This window comes from Lithobates pipiens, unplaced genomic scaffold (genome assembly GCF_037356315.1).
Source record: "Lithobates pipiens isolate NorthernLeopardFrog02 unplaced genomic scaffold, aLitPip1_a1.2 Scaffold_18, whole genome shotgun sequence".
NCBI lineage: Eukaryota > Metazoa > Chordata > Amphibia > Anura > Ranidae > Lithobates > Lithobates pipiens.
In genome coordinates, this window is record NW_027507758.1 from 432,570,327 (window position 1) to 432,591,270 (window position 20,944).

General features: G+C 45.6%; 1 protein-coding gene across 1 annotated transcript in view; it reads right to left on the reverse strand.

Moving 5' to 3' along the window:
* Nucleotides 1–19,735, reverse strand: part of SLC66A1 (solute carrier family 66 member 1) — a 30,275-nt gene extending 10,540 nt beyond the window's left edge. Inside the window, exons 1-4 of the mRNA XM_077488091.1 lie at nucleotides 19,402–19,735; nucleotides 10,196–10,325; nucleotides 8,106–8,193; nucleotides 2,163–2,287 (exon numbers count right to left, since the gene is read on the reverse strand). Coding sequence (XP_077344217.1) covers nucleotides 2,163–2,287; nucleotides 8,106–8,193; nucleotides 10,196–10,325; nucleotides 19,402–19,589 — 531 coding nt within the window. The 5' untranslated portion in view covers nucleotides 19,590–19,735. The remainder of the gene's footprint in view (nucleotides 1–2,162; nucleotides 2,288–8,105; nucleotides 8,194–10,195; nucleotides 10,326–19,401) is intronic.
* Nucleotides 19,736–20,944: the final 1,209 nt, after the last annotated feature.

The following is a 20,944-nucleotide window of genomic DNA, read 5'->3' on the forward strand; positions in this document are numbered from 1 at the left end:
ACATTTGTGTGCAAATGCCCACTGACAATTTGTGAACGTGAAAATAAATTTGCGCACATGAAAATGTGCTAAATTGAGCAAAACGCATATGCATGAAAAAAAAAAAAAAAATAATAAAAAAAAAAAAAAAAAAAAGCCTGAAAAAAATATGCGCTCAAACAGGGGTATCACGTGCAAGAAGCCTAATACTCAAGCATAGCGGAATAATTTCCATTTTTGATTTCTTGTTTTTCTCTGATTGGCCAGCAGCCGTAAATAAAGATTTGAGAAGAGATATGTTAAAATTAGCTATTTTTGCAGTAGTGTCGAATTAGAGGGAATAGGTTTGGTTAGGCATTTGGTAATTTTTTTTTTTTTTATAATGTAATACTGTTGTGATTTCATGTATTGAATTTTATAAGCCGATCTCCCTGGATGTAGTTTTCTCTTTCCCTCACAAAGGGGCGCTGTAGATTCTCAACATGGCACACGAAGCCATAACCTTTAAAGATAGGGCTCCCCCCCCCCCCCCCCCATTTCCTTCTGGATGATGCCTGAGCGGGCTCTGCATGACTGGGCAGGACTGAAATGATGTCCCTGTTTGTGGGGCTTTGTCTGAGGCGTGAGCCCCATGCAGAAATGTGTTTGCGGTTGCCCACTCATGGCGTTATAAGAACTTCCGGTATTCCAAACCCAAAAGTGATGCCGTAACGTAGCGCATGACGTCACGCGCATGCGCAGTGGCAAGGGAACACAGAGGACTACATGAGGCGACTCAGCCTCAATTGTTTTGGGCCCTAATAAGCTGCTCCTCTGCAGCATTAAGTGCCAATTGCTCTCCCTACATATAAAAGAGAGCCTACAGGCAAGTTATAGGGCCTTCCACTTTTGTAAGTGGACATCTATCGCTCTGGGACCTATTTTTGAAAACTCCTATGGTTAATGGGGAATTTTTCCCTTACTCTCTTTTGTATTGCTTTTTGTTTTGTTCCACTTTGGGCACTTTGAAACGCATTTGCACTGTGGAAACTATTCCTTAGGAACCTATACTTTGAAGTGAGGAAACTCATTGCTAGGAGTTGGACACATGACGAGCAACTCCCTCTGAGGATGTGGATGAAATTAGTAAATGCAGATGATGTATAAGATGACGTACGAAGCTAGAGGGGCTGCCAATAAGTTTAGGAAGGTATGGTTACAATGGGTGGACTCAGAATATATTGGAAGAGGAGGGGTCCTAGACCATTAGATAGGCAAGCTCTATTGCTACTGCCTAATTTATGGCCAAGGGAGGATAGTTGGCCTACTCCCTTCACTATAGACAGACTAGACAAGGCAAACGAATGCTGTATTCGTGGAGATGTAAATGTTGATATAACCCCTATCTGGTGTACTGTATGAATATTTCTTATGTGCACAATACATTTTTTTTTATTATTTTTTTAAAGAAAACACTGTCTTTGATGTTTTTATGGAAAGCCATGAGCCTCATGGAGGTTTATCTTTTAAACTTTTTGAAGAATAAAATGTATATTTTTTTTTATATAAAATATGCTTCTTGATTATATTGGTTGGCATGAAAAAGTCCCATTGAAGTATGTTTATCCTATTTAAAAAAGGGATGATGGCAACTGTGGCCCAACACTGATGAAATTATTGCAGTATTCAATTAAGCTTTGACAAAATAACTGGAATCTGATTGGTTTCTATGCAGATCTGCACCAGATTTTGCACTCTCCACTTTTAGTAAAGCAACCCCACAATGTTGCAATTGTGTTGTATGCAAGCAATATTTTTCACTTGCTATCCCAAATTTTTTTTTCTTTTTTTAATATGAAAATGAACCACTTTTTTTTTTTGTTTTCATATCTGAAACATGTAGTGAAAAAACAGACTCAAATGTAACCACTTGTGGCGATCTCTGCCGATTCATCTGTCAAGGTGAGGCAGGATCACACATTTCTCGACAGTTCCATTGAAAAATAGTTTTCATTACAATGGTATTTTCCAATACCCCTCTGCAGGCATTAACAGGACATTAGACAGAACAAAGCATCAAAATACAGCAACGGTTAATCTGTAAATTTAAAGAAATATTCCCATAACAATTGTGAGAAATGTTTGTTTTAATAAGATGTAAAAGGAATACTGTTAAAGTGTTTAGGTTTGGGTTAATAATCTACCTGATCTACTTCTAGATCTGCAGTCTTCTCAAAGCTCCTCAGAAGCAGCTGACTAGGGAGTATCACAGACAATGTAATACATCCGATGACCCAAGCTATACACATTCCTTTAAGGCTTCCACTTCCTTGGGGGGAAAAAAAAGAAGAAGAAAAAAAAAAAAAAAAAAAATTAAAAAAAGAAGAAAAGTTTAAAACATTTGTAAAAAAAAAATGTAACACAAGCCCCCCCCACAAAAAACAAAAAAAACACCCAAATGGTATTCAGATTCAAGTTTCTTGACGCTGTCATTAACTAGTGTGTTCACATTGGCAGAGTTTTGCAGACTCTGCAGACATTGGTGTCGATGCAGCAGAGCTGTTCCTGGTCACGTGATGCATAATCTAAGTGTCATGGGACATTTTTTTAAGGTTTTGAGTCAAGCGATTACTGCCTCCCTGGTGTAGTTTACGTCCACGTTAATAATGACTTAAGACTGAGACTTAGGCTTCTTCTGCTGGACAGATGGGTACTTTTGAAACTAGCGACATCAACAGTGAAGGTGTCTAGGCCAAACAACAAAATGTTGTCCCTTGAAGGTAACTAGGGATGCACCGAATGGGTTTTTTGGTGCCGAAACCGATACCGAAAATGAAAAATACACTAGGCCGAAAACCGAAACCGATACCGAAACAGCACCGATACCGAAAATGACTGTTTTTAAAAAATATTTTTATACAGGAGGTGGCCAGAGACTGGCGACATGGTACAGGAGGTGGCCAGAGACTGGCGACATGGTTCAGGAGGTGGCCAGAGACTGGCGACATGGCTCAGGAGGTGGCCAGAGACTGGCGACATGGCTCAGGAGGTGGCCAGAGACTGGCGACATGGCTCAGGAGGTGGCCAGAGACTGGCGACATGGCTCAGGAGGTGGCCAGAGACTGGCGACATGGCTCAGGAGGTGGCCAGAGACTGGCGACATGGCTCAGGAGGTGGCCAGAGACTGGCGACATGGCTCAGGAGGTGGCCAGAGACTGGCGACATGGCACAGGAGGTGGCCAGAGACTGGCGACATGGCACAGGAGGTGGCCAGAGACTGGCGACATGGCACAGGAGGTGGCCAGAGACTGGCGACATGGCACAGGAGGTGGCCAGAGACTGGCGACATGGCACAGGAGGTGGCCAGAGACTGGCGACATGGCACAGGAGGTGGCCAGAGACTGGCGACATGGCACAGGAGGTGGCCAGAGACTGGCGACATGGCACAGGAGGTGGCCAGAGACTGGCGACATGGCACAGGAGGTGGCCAGAGACTGGCGACATGGCACAGGAGGTGGCCAGAGACTGGCGACATGGCACAGGAGGTGGCCAGAGACTGGCGACATGGCTCAGGAGGTGGCCAGAGACTGGCGACATGGCTCAGGAGGTGGCCAGAGACTGGCGACATGGCTCAGGAGGTGGCCAGAGACTGGCGACATGGCTCAGGAGGTGGCCAGAGACTGGCGACATGGCTCAGGAGGTGGCCAGAGACTGGCGACATGGCTCAGGAGGTGGCCAGAGACTGGCGACATGGCTCAGGAGGTGGCCAGAGACTGGCGACATGGCTCAGGAGGTGGCCAGAGACTGGCGACATGGCTCAGGAGGTGGCCAGAGACTGGCGACATGGCTCAGGAGGTGGCCAGAGACTGGCGACATGGCTCAGGAGGTGGCCAGAGACTGGCGACATGGCTCAGGAGGTGGCCAGAGACTGGCGACATGGCTCAGGAGGTGGCCAGAGACTGGCGACATGGCTCAGGAGGTGGCCAGAGACTGGCGACATGGCTCAGGAGGTGGCCAGAGACTGGCGACATGGCTCAGGAGGTGGCCAGAGACTGGCGACATGGCTCAGGAGGTGGCCAGAGACTGGCGACATGGCTCAGGAGGTGGCCAGAGACTGGCGACATGGCTCAGGAGGTGGCCAGAGACTGGCGACATGGCTCAGGAGGTGGCCAGAGACTGGCGACATGGCTCAGGAGGTGGCCAGAGACTGGCGACATGGCTCAGGAGGTGGCCAGAGACTGGCGACATGGCTCAGGAGGTGGCCAGAGACTGGCGACATGGCTCAGGAGGTGGCCAGAGACTGGCGACATGGCTCAGGAGGTGGCCAGAGACTGGCGACATGGCTCAGGAGGTGGCCAGAGACTGGCGACATGGCTCAGGAGGTGGCCAGAGACTGGCGACATGGCTCAGGAGGTGGCCAGAGACTGGCGACATGGCTCAGGAGGTGGCCAGAGACTGGCGACATGGCTCAGGAGGTGGCCAGAGACTGGCGACATGGCTCAGGAGGTGGCCAGAGACTGGCGACATGGCTCAGGAGGTGGCCAGAGACTGGCGACATGGCTCAGGAGGTGGCCAGAGACTGGCGACATGGCTCAGGAGGTGGCCAGAGACTGGCGACATGGCTCAGGAGGTGGCCAGAGACTGGCGACATGGCTCAGGAGGTGGCCAGAGACTGGCGACATGGCTCAGGAGGTGGCCAGAGACTGGCGACATGGCTCAGGAGGTGGCCAGAGACTGGCGACATGGCTCAGGAGGTGGCCAGAGACTGGCGACATGGCTCAGGAGGTGGCCAGAGACTGGCGACATGGCTCAGGAGGTGGCCAGAGACTGGCGACATGGCTCAGGAGGTGGCCAGAGACTGGCGACATGGCTCAGGAGGTGGCCAGAGACTGGCGACATGGCTCAGGAGGTGGCCAGAGACTGGCGACATGGCTCAGGAGGTGGCCAGAGACTGGCGACATGGCTCAGGAGGTGGCCAGAGACTGGCGACATGGCTCAGGAGGTGGCCAGAGACTGGCGACATGGCTCAGGAGGTGGCCAGAGACTGGCGACATGGCTCAGGAGGTGGCCAGAGACTGGCGACATGGCTCAGGAGGTGGCCAGAGACTGGCGACATGGCTCAGGAGGTGGCCAGAGACTGGCGACATGGCTCAGGAGGTGGCCAGAGACTGGCGACATGGCTCAGGAGGTGGCCAGAGACTGGCGACATGGCTCAGGAGGTGGCCAGAGACTGGCGACATGGCTCAGGAGGTGGCCAGAGACTGGAGACATGGCTCAGGAGGTGGCCAGAGACTGGCGACATGGCTCAGGAGGTGGCCAGAGACTGGCGACATGGCTCAGGAGGTGGCCAGAGACTGGCGACATGGCTCAGGAGGTGGCCAGAGACTGGCGACATGGCTCAGGAGGTGGCCAGAGACTGGCGACATGGCACAGGAGGTGGCCAGAGACTGGCGACATGGCACAGGAGGTGGCCAGAGACTGGCGACATGGCACAGGAGGTGGCCAGAGACTGGCGACATGGCACAGGAGGTGGCCAGAGACTGGCGACATGGCACAGGAGGTGGCCAGAGACTGGCGACATGGTACAGGAGGTGGCCAGAGACTGGCGACATGGTACAGGAGGTGGCCAGAGACTGGCGACATGATAAAAAGAGATAAGTGTTTGTGTCCCCTCGTGCAGCCAGTGCTTGTGTCCCCCTCGTGCAGCCAGTGCTTGTGTCCCCCTCGTGCAGCCAGTGCTTGTGTCCCCCTCGTGCAGCCAGTGCTTGTGTCCCCCTCGTGCAGCCAGTGCTTGTGTCCCCCTCGTGCAGCCAGTGCTTGTGTCCCCTGTGTAGTCAGTGATGCAGAGAGAGAGGAGAGCCGCCTCCGCCGTCTGGATCAATAAAGCGCCGGGAACATCACAGCTTTAATTTCAATAGCTGTGTGTTCCCCCGTTGCGCGCCGTCGCATATGGCCCCTCCCCCTTGTCCGGGGAACTGTGATAGACAGATCCCCCGTCCAATCAGGACGGGGGATCTGTCTATCACAGTGCCCCGAACGAGGGGGGGGACTGATTGCGACGGCGCGCGACGGGGGAACACACAGCTATTAAAATTAAAGCTGTGATGTTCCCGGCGCTCTATTGATCCAGACGGCGGAGGCGGCATTCCTGCGCTATACACCTCCCGTGATGGGCAGCACCAGGGGCGGGGGCGGAGCTATGCCCCGCCCAGGCCACGCCCCATTTTCGGCTCAATTATCGGCCGTTTTTTCCTTTCGGCAAATTGCCGAAAAGGGCCATTTTCGGCCGATATGTTTCGGCGGCCGAAATTTCGGTGCATCCCTAAAGGTAACCAAGCGATTTTTGCATGCAAAGAGTTTGTTTTGCCCTTGATCTTAGTCTATCAAACTGCAGTGCAGGGCCCACTAGGGAGAACAGAGTTCTAGAAAGGGACTCTAGCAGCTTGTTGTTGGGGTCCTTAAAAATAAGTGCATCCTCCACTAGATTGACAGGCAACAGTTCGAAGGATGTGATACTGCCAGATCCACAAGGCCCTCCTCAAATGGATACAAAGCTGATGGCTGCTTAGGAAGGACAAAATGGCTTGTCAGGGTTTTTCCAGGCTCCTTAATGAAAGACTCTGAATAGCGACAGTACCAGTAAAGTCTTGGCAGACAGTGCTGGTAGAGGCTTCAGGCCGGTTTTGAAAGGTGGTGCAATGTTTAAAGGATTAAAAAGAGGCAAAATCTCTGTGGCTGAAGTCTAAAGTTGGCCATACACTAGTAGAATTTTGTTGGAAAATTTTAGATTTCGGAATGTTTGTTTAAATTTTATAATGTTAAGTGGGGTGAACTTTAATTGAATTTTCGACCATAAAAAATTTGAGGGGGCGCATGATGGAATTTTTTTCTCCAACAAACTAAATTGTAAAACACAACAGAGTTTTGTTTTGCTTGGGAAAGATCTAACATATTGAAATGCACAAAATAAAGCTTTATTAATACATCTGCAATTAAGTATCAGATCTGGATAACATTTTAAGGGCTTTCAAACAAAATTCATTGACGCAATGATTTTTTTTCAAAAATTTCCATACAAACGTTCAAAACTAAAAAAATTCTACTAGTGTATGGCCAGCTTCAGGAGGATACTGAAGTCGCAATCAGATCAGATAAAGATTCTGCAGGGAAGGCTTCTGGGGGCCATAAGTCAGCATTCTAATGCACTACTTGGCCCATAAAATCCTGCATGACTGAGGTAAATTTCAGGATATGGCCAAGGAGGCAACTACACAAACCCGTCTAATGGCCAGTACACACGATCCGAATATATTACGAAAACGATCGTCTGAGGAAGAATCATACGATTTTCGGATCGTGTGTACAGCTGATCACGACCGTTCATCCACTCTTATTTGATCGGGCATGCATGAAAATTTTCCTCGTATGATTCCAGATCGTAAAAATTTTGGTCAGTATAGTTGTTGTCTGAAAATTCAATACAAATACATTACAACACATGACATCACTTACGATTTTTTTAAGACTTTATTTAGCTATTCAATTTCTACTTGCGACTATTAAGCGGAAACGGTCGTACGATATTTTCGGATCGTGTGTACGGGCCATAAGGCAGACTCATAGAATCGCAAAGACTTTTGCAGAGGGCAAAAATCCAGGCCGTCAGAGTCAGGCACCACAGTGGGGCTGTTCCCCCATGTGCCTAGAACTGTACATGTTGCACTGCAAGGCAGAACATAACATAGCTCAAGATGCAAGGCTAAGTCTCAGATACTCAAAAACCATGTTGCCGGATAGCAGTAGTGTCAGCGCCTGAAAGTAACCAGATCATAGTAGTCTGGAAACAGGAAAAACAGAGGAAAGTTCCACGTGTCTTTGTGATCAAGAGCAGAAGGGGGAAAAAACATGGGCATGCAAAGAGTAGGAAAGGTTACCCTGGCCCACAACTTTTTGGTTTCCAGATGTCTGGTCCCCCTGTAAGCAGCATTAGTCCCTGCATTCCTTGGTCCCTCAATGGTGGAGAAAGAAAACAATTTTGTTGCTCATGTGAACTAAGAAAGGCATAGCACAATATGCTAAATGTGGGCATTTTCAATACAGGTTTGACAAACAGGTGTAAAAATAGAAATGCAGAAGAAATGTTTTACCTTTCATGCTCTTGTTTTTTAATTTGTAGTAGGCAAACTGTGAAATCATTATGAGATCCATGTTGACATAAAAAATGGCAGTGACAATCTGTAAAGAAGTAAAAAAATTATATATAGTCTCAAGAAAATGAAGACCTTTTACACAAATGCTAGCGTTTAACAGTAACAGGTCTCTTGTTTGGATTTGTTGGGAACTTGGCTAATTGGTTCTGGAAAACGGTTTTTGAAATGAACATTGCTCTTTTACACAATTTAAATGAAAGCAACTCTCAAATAAAGTTTTTAACCAAAGATGAACCTGCAAAGAAATATGTATTTGGTTCTTCCATTGCCCAAGTCACTGAATTCTGCTATAACGAGGAGGAATCACCTCCCAGAGTCTATTCCAATGAGTAGCATTTGTATGTCCAACTGCCTTGTTTGGGGACAGATTCCCTGTATTACAGAAGAACTATACTCTTCTCTCAGTTTAGAGCTTAATTTCATGCATAGATATTTGTATAGCACAGACAGCAGAGCCTTTAAAACAGAGCTTTTAAAGGGTCAAAATAGCAGTGCTGACCGATGCACAAGGGTATACACCAACGCTACACACTTTGCAATACTTAAGAAGATGCCAGCCTCTGTGATTTGTCAGTCTTATGTTTGCTACTTAAACCGGACTGGTTCACTATACATACGCCAATTAGCACTATACCCAATTACCTCCGAGGAGTTTGCGTTTGCCAATGGTTTATCTCCCTGGATATATAAAAAAGTGTATTCAATTGCTTACCAGCAATACAGTCCTGTCTATCTCTGCTGCTGAAAAGTTCTTGAATGAAAAGCTCCTGATGAAGTGTTTTTCGTCGTGCAACATGTCAAGCTGATAACTGAATTACTAAAAAATGTATAGGTTACTTGTAAAGCCCCACTCTAGGCAGGAAAATTCCCACTGCAAGGGTTAAAATGATCAATAAAGCTGAACTCCAGAAACCCTAATTTATGTCTAGGAGGGAGATTAGGAAAAGCACATTTAGTTACCCAATCCTCAGCACCTCTGCATTGCTAGATTAATCCCTGCAGCTCTCCTCTCTCTCTGCTGTGGTAGTCCATAGGCTGAAACTGGACCTGAACATGCCAAGGGAGGACCAGGTTTGGGTGTAGTATAAAAAGGTGCAATACTTACCTCACTCACTCCAGCAGGCTCCCTCCATAAGTGCGAACAGACCTCCAAAGTCTCCTCTATCTGCTGCTCTATTCAGCGGTTGCCCTTTGGCGTCATATAAAAAAAATGTAGGACATATAGTTCTGTATTGTAGGACAGAGAGGGCTCACCCACAACCAAGAGCAAAAAATAAATAAATAAATAAAAAAATAAAAAAAGTGCCACAGCAAGGAAAAAGGTTTTACTATTACTCTACCGCTAGACTTTACAAGTTTTAACCCACTGCCAGGGTAACTTTTGTTTAACTTCCCCAGAAGTCCAGTGTTAAAAAGCAAAAAAAATAAATAAAAAAAAATGAAAAATTTAAAAAAGTGTGACTGCAACTTGCCCCTGCATGCCTGCAAAATGAGAATGTGCATTTTCTTCAGTACAGGCGGTCCCTGGGTTTCAAACAAAATAGGGACTCTAGGTTTGTTCTTAAGTTGAATCTGTTTGTTGGAACAGGTACATTTTAAGTGTAGCTCCAGCCAAAAAAATCTATTTTTAAGCTTTTTGGATAGCACAGGAAAGGGTTAACAGCCCTGTAATGTATATTTTGCTGTCTGTGCCCCTGTTCAGAGGATTTCACCACACTGTCTGTGCCTGTGATAATTGGATTTTGAAAATGTTGGGTTATTGTGGAAACATGAACTGCTGATAAAGCATCAGTGGAGACACGTTTTTCCCATAATAACTCTTACAGGAGTGAATTTTCCTTCCTAGGGGTAGATTTCCTCTCACTTCCTGTTGTCCACGTCCATTTGTAAGTAGGAGTCATTTGTAAGTCTTGAAAGTAGGGGGGACCGCCTGTACACTTCAGTTAGCATTTACATAAGATACTAATGTTTTAAAGAGCCAGCAATTCACAGCAAGGATGCAGTGCTGTATAGTATAAATGTTTTACCTGTATTGGCAGTTGTTTGGTCAGATAGCAACCTACAAGGTTTGTAAAGTCCCCTCCCAACCAACATAACAGAAAGCCAAGGGAAAGTGCTTGGTCAACTTTTCCATTCTTGTAGGCAACGTAAAGCTGACTGGAGAAAGAAGAAAAAAGGATTTTTTCATGTTAAAAACAAAAATGACATGACATAGGAACTTCAAGACACGGGTATTAGCTGGAAAATGCTAAAACAGGTCGATGGCAACATGCACGACAAGTAGAGGCGCAAAAGATCAGAAAATAATATAATGGTAACATGCTAATGTGATAAACTTTAAACCCACATTAAAGTCAGGTCAAGGAGCCACATGGCATATTTTGTCTGCAGTTTCAGCTCATGACACGTTTTGCATCAAAATAAAAAGCCCCATACACACATTTAAGATTTTCTGCTGATTTTTGTCTTCAGATTTTAGTGCAAGGGCCTGCCTGATTGCATACACATTGAAACTCAGTATATGGGTTTTGGTAAATCTGAAGGAAAAAAAATAAAAATAAATCTGCAGAAAGTGTTATAGTGTGTATGGAGCTTAAAATTAAAATTACAATTACATTTTAGTCAAAAGACTAAAACTAAATTGAAATGTTCATACCTCAATACCTTAAATAATAACATGAGATTTTTCACTCCAGCAGTATATAATGAGTTTGGAAATTGTAGAGAAATGTTAACTAATGCATTACAATTTAATTACACCCATTCAATTTCAGACAACTAAAATTAGTTTTAGTCAACTAAAAACAATTGCAGAAGACTAAAATGGGACTAAAACTAAATCGAAATTTTCTGCCAAAATTAACACTGAACCTCTGTCACCTTTTTGTTGTGTGACGTTTCCCTGTTGCAGATTTTCAGTCGCTTCCTATCTGGTAAAGCATTATCAAAGTGAAGGGAACCCCCCCCCCCCCCTTTTTTTTTTTTTTTTTTTTTTTAACAGATACACTTCAAAGAGGAACCACATCTTGCTCACATGATATGTAATATAAACACCTTTGCCACTCTGAAGCTTCCCTCCAACGACTTTGCATATTATTTTAAATATACTGCGATTTTGTACATGCTGCAAAAATCTCCCTCCAGTAAGCCTGGCTACAGCCATTTTAACTGTGGGCAGCTGAAGTTGCTGCCTGTTCAGTTCTTCTCCCTGAATCCGCTGGAACGGGGCAACCTTCTTTCCACTTCAGAAAGCAACAAGATCCACCTCCGGCCGGCCCCAGGTCTTCACTGTCTGCTTGAAAACACTGCCTGGTTGAGCGACCATTCGTCTCGTTTTACTCGCTGATGGCTGAGAAAATCATTCAGGGGAGTTTGGAGTCCCCATTAACCACTTGGCGCCCAATGTATGTCCTTGACTTTCCGGGGGTATATCTGAATGATGCCTGAGGCTACAGACATCATTCAGATATCGGCATTTTCAGCCGGCGATTCCCTGCACCATAAGAATGATCATAGCGGCTGTTTTGTTAAAAAAATTAAAGTAAAAAATAAATAAATTTAAAGCGCTCCTGTCCCTGTGAGCTCGTACGCAGAAGGCAACGCATACGCAAGTCCCGCCCACATATGAAAGCGGTGTTCAAACCACACGTGAGGAATCGCCGCGAACGTCAGAGCGAGAGCAATAATTCTAGCTCTAGACCTACTCTAACTCAAAACATGCAACCAGTAAAACATTTTAAAGCGTCACCTATGGGGATTTTTAAAATACCAAAGTTTAGCGCCATTCCACGAGCGCGTGCAATTTTGAAGCATGACATGTTGGGTACCTATTTACTCAGCATATCTTCATCTTTCACATTAGGCTAACTTTACTGTTTTTTTTTTTTTTTTTTGTTTTTTTTTAAAGCATGAAACTTTTTTTTCTGAAAAAAAATGTGTTCGAAAAATTACTGCGCAAATACCATGCAAGATAAAAAGTTGCAACAACCGCCATTGTATTCTCTGGGGTCTTTGCTAAAAAAAAAAAAAAAAAAAAAAAAAAGGATATATGTTTGGGGGTTCTATGTAAATTTTCTAGCAAAAAAAATATTATGCATTTTACATGTAGGAGAGAAATGTCAGAATTGGCCTCGGCACGAAGTGGTTAAGTGGACTGCTGTCAAAGAAGCCCGGTTTATTTCGGCCTAACCAAAAATTTTGCCTGCTATCAACTGTAAGGCAGGGCTCCTGGTCCCCTCTGCTCGTTTATGTATGCGACTGAGGCCGCATTGTCTGACCTTACTTGAAGGTGCTGTCCCCTTATTCTTTGCTGGAAGGACTCTAAAGTCCTCTGCACTGCCAGTAGCTCCCTCTGATTCAAGGTCCGCCTGGCTTCCACCTGAGCCAGATCCTTTTCCAGGTGGGCTCCCCAGCCAAAAGGAACTGCCATTTGTTACCACCAGAGCTGTTGGTCTGAACCACAACAGACCCCTGTCTAGTTTGTGACTGGTTCACTGTCACCACCACAGTGCCCTTTTGACTCTGGTTGATATGGGCATAGGCTGATCCAAACTCTACTGGCTGTCATCCCAGCAACGTAGGAGAGCCTGTAATGGGTGCTGGTGAAACCTTTCCCAGGGGACTGCTGGGAAACAAGATGTCATTAAACCCATCTCATGACATCTGATATGGGTTTCCTGATTGGTCTGAAGCGGTGCCACCACTAGACCCACTTTCTCCATCTTCTCTAATGGGAGAAAGATCTTCTCTGTTGAAGATATCTTGTATCCCAGGTTCCTGGGCTGGGATCAGCTGGGACTTGTCCCGATTGACCAGCCAATCAAGGGAGCACAGGAAAACTTGTGCCTCCTGTAAGTTCTCTTCCAGCTGCTGAAAGGATTGGGCAACAAACAGAAGATTGTCCAAATAGGGGATCACTGTAACAGCCCTGACACGCAGCGGAGCTAAGGCTTCTGCCAGGACTTTCATGAAAATCCTCTGAGAGGATGCTAGTCTTAATGGCAGTGCCCTGAACTGGAAATGAAGACCTTCTGTATTCACTCTGACTGCTATCCTGAGGAATTTCTGTAAATCTCACTGTATTGTCACATGCAAATATGCGTCCCTAAGATCGATCGTAGGATCGCAGGAGATTTGTTACCGTGAAGATAGGACTCCATCCTGAAACACTTGTATCTGATAAATTTGGAGGACGGAGGTGGAGGATTAACCTGAACTTGCTTGATGGTTTTCCGACTACGAATATGTGGGAATACACCCACAACGTTCTGCGTGTGGCACTTGGCTGATGACTTGTTGATCCAACAGCTCCCCTAACAGCAAACTCAGAGCCCCCGCTTTCTCCCAGTCTCACAGTAACCAGAAAAGTGGGAGGGGAAATTGCATTGATTTCCAACTTGTAGCCATTTCTTATTTCCAATATAAACTGGCTTGAAGTTGCGTTGGTCCATTGTGGGAAGAAGTCCCCCAATCTTCCTCCCACCGGGACACAGAAGTCACTGGGCCTTTGAGGCAGTCTGAGGAGGATTGAACAATATTCCTCCTCTTACATTCCCCTCCTGACCTGTCCAGTGTTTTTTTAGTATGACCCTCTCTGCTGTTGGGTCTGCTGCCTGTAACTTTGAAAAAAAACCTTTACCTTGTAAGAGGTGATCATCTGAGAAACACAATCCACAAAGCTTAAGCTTTGATGCTGCATCCCCTAACCAAGCTTTTAACCATGGGGCCCTTCCTGCGATGTTTACCAATATTGCTCACCTGGCTGCCAGCTTCACTGATTCAGCAGAGGCATCTGCTAGGAAGCTGACTGCTTTAAACAGTAATGCCGTGTACACACGGCCAGACTTTGACTGCAACGGTCCGACGGAACAAATCCGTTGGATAATTTGATCGTGTGTGGGCTTCATCTGACCTTTGCTGTTGAAAAATCAGACGGACTTTAGATTTAAAACATGTTTCAAATCTTTCTGACAGACTCGAGTCCGGTTGAAAAATCCGTTCATCTGAATGCTAGTCCGACGGACGAAAACAGACGCTAGGGCAGCTATTGGCTACGGACTATGAACTTCCTTATTCTACGTCATCACAGTCGAATCCGTTGGACTTTGGCGTAATTGTGTGTGTCCATTTCCGTTCGGAAAGTCCGTCAGAAGTCCGTCGAAAGTCCAGACATGTGTACAGGACATTAGGGAAAGATTTGAGCAGTTGTCTGGATATGCCTGCAGAAATGTGGAAACCTTAGCCAGCGGTTTATCCAACTTTGGGATTTTGTTCCAAGGATGGGCTGCATCCTTTTCACAGGGAAATCTGCATTGAAAAGCTGTCTGAAAAGAATGGTCTTCTTTCAGGGTGCTCACACTCTAGCAAGATCGATTCCACTAGAGATTTGTGCACGGGGAATACCCTGGATTTCTGTGCACTGACCCCCTGATACATGAGGTCATGCTTAGAAAGTTTCACCGACTCCTCTCCGATTTCCAATGTGTCATAGATCGCCTTCAGCAAGTCCTCCACATCATCCAGTGTCAATCTGTACCTGGACCCTCTGGAGAAATCGTCCTCTTCCTCTGAATCAGACCCGGAGTCCACTTGAGAGGAGGCAAGCGACCTGGGTTCCCTTTCCCTATCTTCCTGACTAGGTTCTGATAGGACAGGCATACTTGCTGCTCTGGATAGGGACATAGAGGGACCCTGCATCCTTTCCATCATACCTTTAAAAGACTGGAATGTGGGTGCAATCTCATCTTTAATGGACGGAAGGATCTTATGACATGCCGTCATAGAATCGTCCTTAACCAAACTGCTGACACATTCAGGGCAAAGTGTTTTTTCCCCAATTGGAACCTAGCTTTGACCCACAAATGCCACATCTTCTCCTGGGGGCTGCATCTGGGCCTTATCCTGGGCTTTATCCTAAAAGTCAAAAAGAAAAAAAACAAATGCACATGAGTGTCTGGCCCAGACCTTCAGCACCACTGGGATTGGGATCAAACAGAAGAAGTGCTCATCCCTTCACCTGTGGTTCCGCACCCACAGCTGAACGTGACATAATCAAGTGGGTGGAGTCGAGCGACATCTGCATTCAATGCACACAGTGATGGTATGAGGAGTTGGCATTTGGAGGGTAAAAGCAGATGGCAAGGAGTCAAAGTGTTGCCCCCTCACTGTCCGTTAAACACCTTCTGAACATTGTTCCATTGCAAAGGGATGGCAGTAGAGCCTCAGCAGCCTTTGGGTGATTTGATTTCCTTTAAAGCCCAGTTCAAATTATAAGAAAATCGGTTGAACGATTGGTTTTCCCCGATGTTTCATAGGAAGTCAAAACAGAGGATGTACTAATTGTACGAAAATTCTCATAAGACAAAGGCTTTTTTTTTTTTTTTTTTTTTTTTTTTTTTTTTTAATTGCTTCTGGGTATGCGCAGTTTTTTTGCAGCAGATCGCTTGTACAAAAACAGTACACATTAAACAAAAATCGTTAATCCTGTTCAGGTATGAGAAAAACTTCGCATTTTGCCCCCTTCAGAAATTTTTGTTTAGAAAGACTGAAATCAGGATGTTGTTGTGCACTATATGAAAATTTAGATACTGTGTACACAGCTTAAAGTAGAACTATAGGCAAAACTCCCCCCCCCCCCCCCCCCATTTTGGATAGAGGGAGGGAGGGTTATAACCCGTCTGATTTTTTTTTTCCCCCGCCATCTGTGTCCAATTGGGGAGATCTCCCTTCACATTGCCAAATCAGGAATTGAGAGGAAATCCCTACAAATAAAAAAGGATTTCCTTGGGGGCCCCCAGTTCACCAAAACTAGTGTCCCCATTGGAAGATTTCTCCTGGAGTTCTCCTCCTGTAATACCAGAATAGGTTGTTTTTTGCACTCTGTGTACCTTTTGGGGAAATTGTCTTGTTTCAGAAATGACAGGAAGTTGAAGCACAACTATAGGCAAAACATTTTCTTACAATTCAGATAGAGCAAGAAAGAGTCATAACTATCCTAGTCATTCCCCATAAGATTTTTCTTTTTTTTTCTTTTTTTTTTTTCGCCATCTGTGACCCATTGGGGAGATCTCCCTTCACGTCCTGTTCCATAGCCAAATCAGGAAGTGAAAGGAAATCCCTGCAAATGAAAGAAAATTTCTTGGGGACCCCCAGTTCACCAAATCTAGTGTACCCATTGGAAGATTGTATTACTTTTCTGGGGACAACTCAAAATTTGGGGGTTTTACTATGATAATGGTAAACAGGACAAATATAGAGGGGGAGTCTCCCTAACAGGCACAGACCACAATAAAAAAAAAAAAACCTGATAGGTATTCTAATTTGTCTCTACTCTATCCAAAAAAGTTTTACCTTTTTTAATTATACTTTATAGTATAACTAAATACAAAACGTGTTTTTTTTTTGTTTTTTTTTTTAAAAAACACATTTTGCCTTTAGTTATACTATAAAGTATAATTAAAAAAGATAAAACTTTTTTTTTTTTTAGCTTTGAATACATGGAGATGGATTTTAACACCTGTCAGTTTTATTGCGGTTGTGCCCGTTTTTGTCTTGTTTATCATTATCATGGAAAGTAAGGGCCAGTTCGCACCATAGAAACGCAGTCCGGATATGTTGTGCATGCGCATTTTTTTGACACATTCCAGTGCTTTTTTTGATGCAGCCCGGTGCATCCCCCCTCCCCTTTTTCTTAGCCTTAAAGCGGTAGTATAGTCTATTTTTTAACTTTTACCTACAGGTAAGCCTATAATAAGGCTTACCTGTAGGTACAAAGAATAGTCTCCTAAACCTGTACTGTTTGGGAGATATTCCCCTCGCAATGAAACGCTGACAGCGGTGCATGCACTCCGGGGATTCACAGCTGAAAGTCTGGCAGACGCCAGACCTTGCCGGAAAGAAATATCCGGCACGCATGTGCAGGAGTGATGACATTGCAGCTCCGGCCACTCACAGCGCCGGAGCCGCGATACCCGGAAGACACGCCGAGGAAAAATGTCAGCTCCCTTGACATGGATAGGGTGAGATACCAGTGCCTCATTCTAAGGTAAGTATTTCATAATAAGCTAGTATGTGCATACTAGCTCATTATGCCTTTTCCCTTACAGGTGTAGAAAAAAATAAAAATAAAGAAAGTCAACCGTTTTAAGGGCCAGTTCACACCATAGAAATGCAGTCTGGATGTGTTCCAGATGCTTTTCTGCATGTTTTTGAGGTGTTCTGGTGAGTTTTTGATCCAGTCTAGGGATCTCTCCCCATCTTTTTTTCTTAACTTTAAATAGGGACATGTGTGTTCCAGTGCGCTTTTGGTGCACTCTGATGCGTTTTACCACATTTCAGTACAGAAAAAAAAATGAAGCATGTTCTACTTTTTTTTTTTCTTTTTTTCCTGGAAGTCACTGGAACTGACCACACTGCTGTGAATTATACCATTGAAAACCACATAATCTATTATCCATGTGTTTTTGATGCAGAAAAAAAAAAAACACACTGGACTGCATGTGGTGTGAAACTGCCCCATCTTCTAATGGGGACACTAATTCTGGAGATTTGGGGGTCTCCATGGAGTTCCCTTAATTTGCAGGGGATTTCCTCTCACTTCCTGGTTGGCTATATGTGACAAGTGAAGGTAAATCTCCCCAATGGGGCACAGATTGGGGGAAAAAAAAAAAAAAAAAAACTTACAAACTTACTCCCTTGCTCTAGCCAAAATGTAAAAAGAAAAAAAAATTGCCTATAGTTCCAATTTAAAATGATTGTAATTATTATTTTTTTTTTTAAATAACAAACATGTAATACTTACCTCCTCTGTGCAAGGGTTTTGCATAGAGCGGCCCTGATCCCCCCTTTTCTGGGGTCCCTCCGCGATGCCCCCGGCTCCTCTTCTCGGGTGCCCCCATGGAAAGCCGCATGCTCCCCAGTTTTGCTGCTGCGTCTATTGACATAGACAGCAGGACCCCCCCCCCCCGTCACTGGATTTGACAGCAGCGGGATCCAATGGCTTCCACTGCTATCAATCTATTGAATGAGGACCCGAGACAGCAGCTGGAGCTGCTGTGCTCAACCCTGTTGCTGAAACGAACAGGCTCAGGTAAGTAAAAGGGGCATTACACTGCATAAAGTGTTTCATCTTAATGCATAAAATACATTAAGGCGAAAAATCGTGGGGGTTTACAACCCCTTTAAACGCTTGCCGACCGCTGCATTTACATTTAAGTCAATAGAATGGCAGGGCTGCGCAAATGGGTGTACCTGTAGGTCCCTTTGAATTTGCCGCTGTGCCATCACCGGCGCACGCACCCACCGCGAGCAAGATCGCAGATCCGGCGGATAAGGATACCTGTGATCGCCTCACGGAGAGGAAGAACGGGGAAATGCTGATGTAAACAAGCATTTCCCTGTCCTGCCTAGTGACACTGACCTGTAATCGGGAGGGCTAATCAGTGATTTGACACACACCCCCCCCCCCACAGTTAGAATCACTTTTTAGGACACACTTAACCCCTACAGCGCCGCCTAGTATTAACCCCTTCACTGCCAGTTACATTTACACAGTAATTAATGCATTTTTAAATCGCACTGATCGCTGTATAAATGTGAAAGGTCCTAAAAATGTGTCAAAATTGTCCGATGTGTCCGCCATAATGTCGCAGTCATGATAAAAAAAAAAGATATATATCTATCTATCTATCTATCTATCACTGATCGCCACCATTACTAGAAAAAAAAAAAAAAAATTATATATATAACTTTTGTGCAAACCAATCAATAAACGCTGAGGGAAAAAAAAAATATGTTTGTTATATATATATATATATATATATATATATATATATATATATATATATATATATATATATTTTTTTTTTTTTTTTTATTATTATTATTAATTTTTTTTATTTTTATGGGCAGATTTATTATAGCTAAAGCGACGCAGTGCCCAATACCAAAAAAACGCTCTGATCTTTTCACGGACAAATGGTCTGGGGATGAAGTGGTTAAATTGGTGTGTTTCTAGAACAAGACCATTTCCCCACACAGAGTGCAAAAAACAAGGTACCCTGGTATTACAGGAGAGCTCCAGTGACAAGAAGACAGGGCTCATTTGTGAATGAGGATATGAGAAGTGTCTCCCCCTGCTGGTAGTTGTAGTCCCCCCCTCATGTACACAGAGAGCCGGGGATGACCTCTTCCAGACACACACACACACACACACATGGTAATGCGGGATAATTACGGTAATGCTGCGAAGAGGAAGCAGACGATGGACACCAGACCGATGATGACACTCCAGTACTCCCAGCTGTTCTCCACACACTGCTCCAGCAACTGCCATATCCAGCCGCTACCATCAGGGCACAGCATCCGCTTCGCCTCAGCCTGGGACACGTTTACCAGACGCCATTGGGGCCCCCCGTCCGCCATCACACCGCCGCCCCCTTATCCTCAGACCGCAGGGCCCCCGGTCTCCCGCTCAGGGACACAGCGCCCCACATTCAGCGGACACAGCGGCCTGCCACCCTCCGCTGTCTCCCTCAGCGACACCTGGACAGTGACACCGGATGATCCGCCTCTCATTGGTTGACGCCACAGAAATCCCCGCCCCGAGTTCATTCCCCGCTCCAAGCAGCGTGTCCTTGGGTACGTCAGCACGGAGTGCTTGGCTGTCAGTCCTGTATACACTCTATACATCTACACAGGGCTCGAGTCCTGCGGGAACGCGTGGGAACGGCGTCCCCGCACTTTTTTCACAGCAGGAACGCCGTTCCCTTTGCAGGACCAGAGCCGCCCGAGGCTCTAACACAGTCCGCTAGCTGCTTTGTCTTCACAGAGCTGACATCGGAAGAGCAGCACAGTGATGCACGGAGGGCAGGGGCTGGCTCAGTTAACTGATTGGTTAATAGAACTGCTCTGCATTCTATCAACCAATCAGTTAACTGGGGCAGGTCCCGCCCTCTGTCCATCCCTTTGCTGCACTTCCGATGTCATCTGCTGTGTCCTGTGTAAGGTAAGACAGGGAAGAGGGCACTGTTATGAAGGAGGGAGGGGGAAAAGTATCAGAAACAGAAAGGAATGAGGAGGGGTGACATAAAAGGGAGGCAGGGCAGGAATGTGAAGGGGGGGTCTACAAAGGGGGTGAGGACAGGAATGTAAAGGAGGTGCCATAAAGGGGCTGAGGACATGTTTAAATTTTAAAACTAGCTACTTGGTCATCTTCTGTACTATGTCGCATTCGCAGTCTGATCATCTCCTGTAGTATGTCGCATTCGCAGTCTGATCATCTCCTGTAGTATGTCGCATTCACAGTCTGGTCATCTCCTGTAGTCGCATTCGCAGTCTGGTCATCTCCTGTAGTCTCATTCCCGGTCTGGTCATCTCCTGTAGTCGCATTCCCGGTCTGGTCATCTCCTGTAGTCGCATTCGCAGTCTGATTATCTCCTGTAGTCGCATTCGCAGTCTGATCATCTCCTGTAGTCGCATTTGCAGTCTGGTCATCTCCTGTAGTCGCATTCGCAGTCTGGTCATCTCCTGTAGTCTCATTCCCGGTCTGGTCATCTCCTGTACTATGTCGCAGTCTGGTCATCTCCTGTAGTCGCATTCGCAGTCTGATCATCTCCTGTAGTCGCATTCGCAGTCTGATCATCTCCTGTAGTCGCATTCGTAGTCTGGTCATCTCCTGTAGTCGCATTCGCACTCTGGTTCTCTCCTGTAGTCGCATTCGCAGTCTGATCATCTCCTGTAGTCGCATTCGCAGTCTGGTCATCTCCTGTAGTCGCATT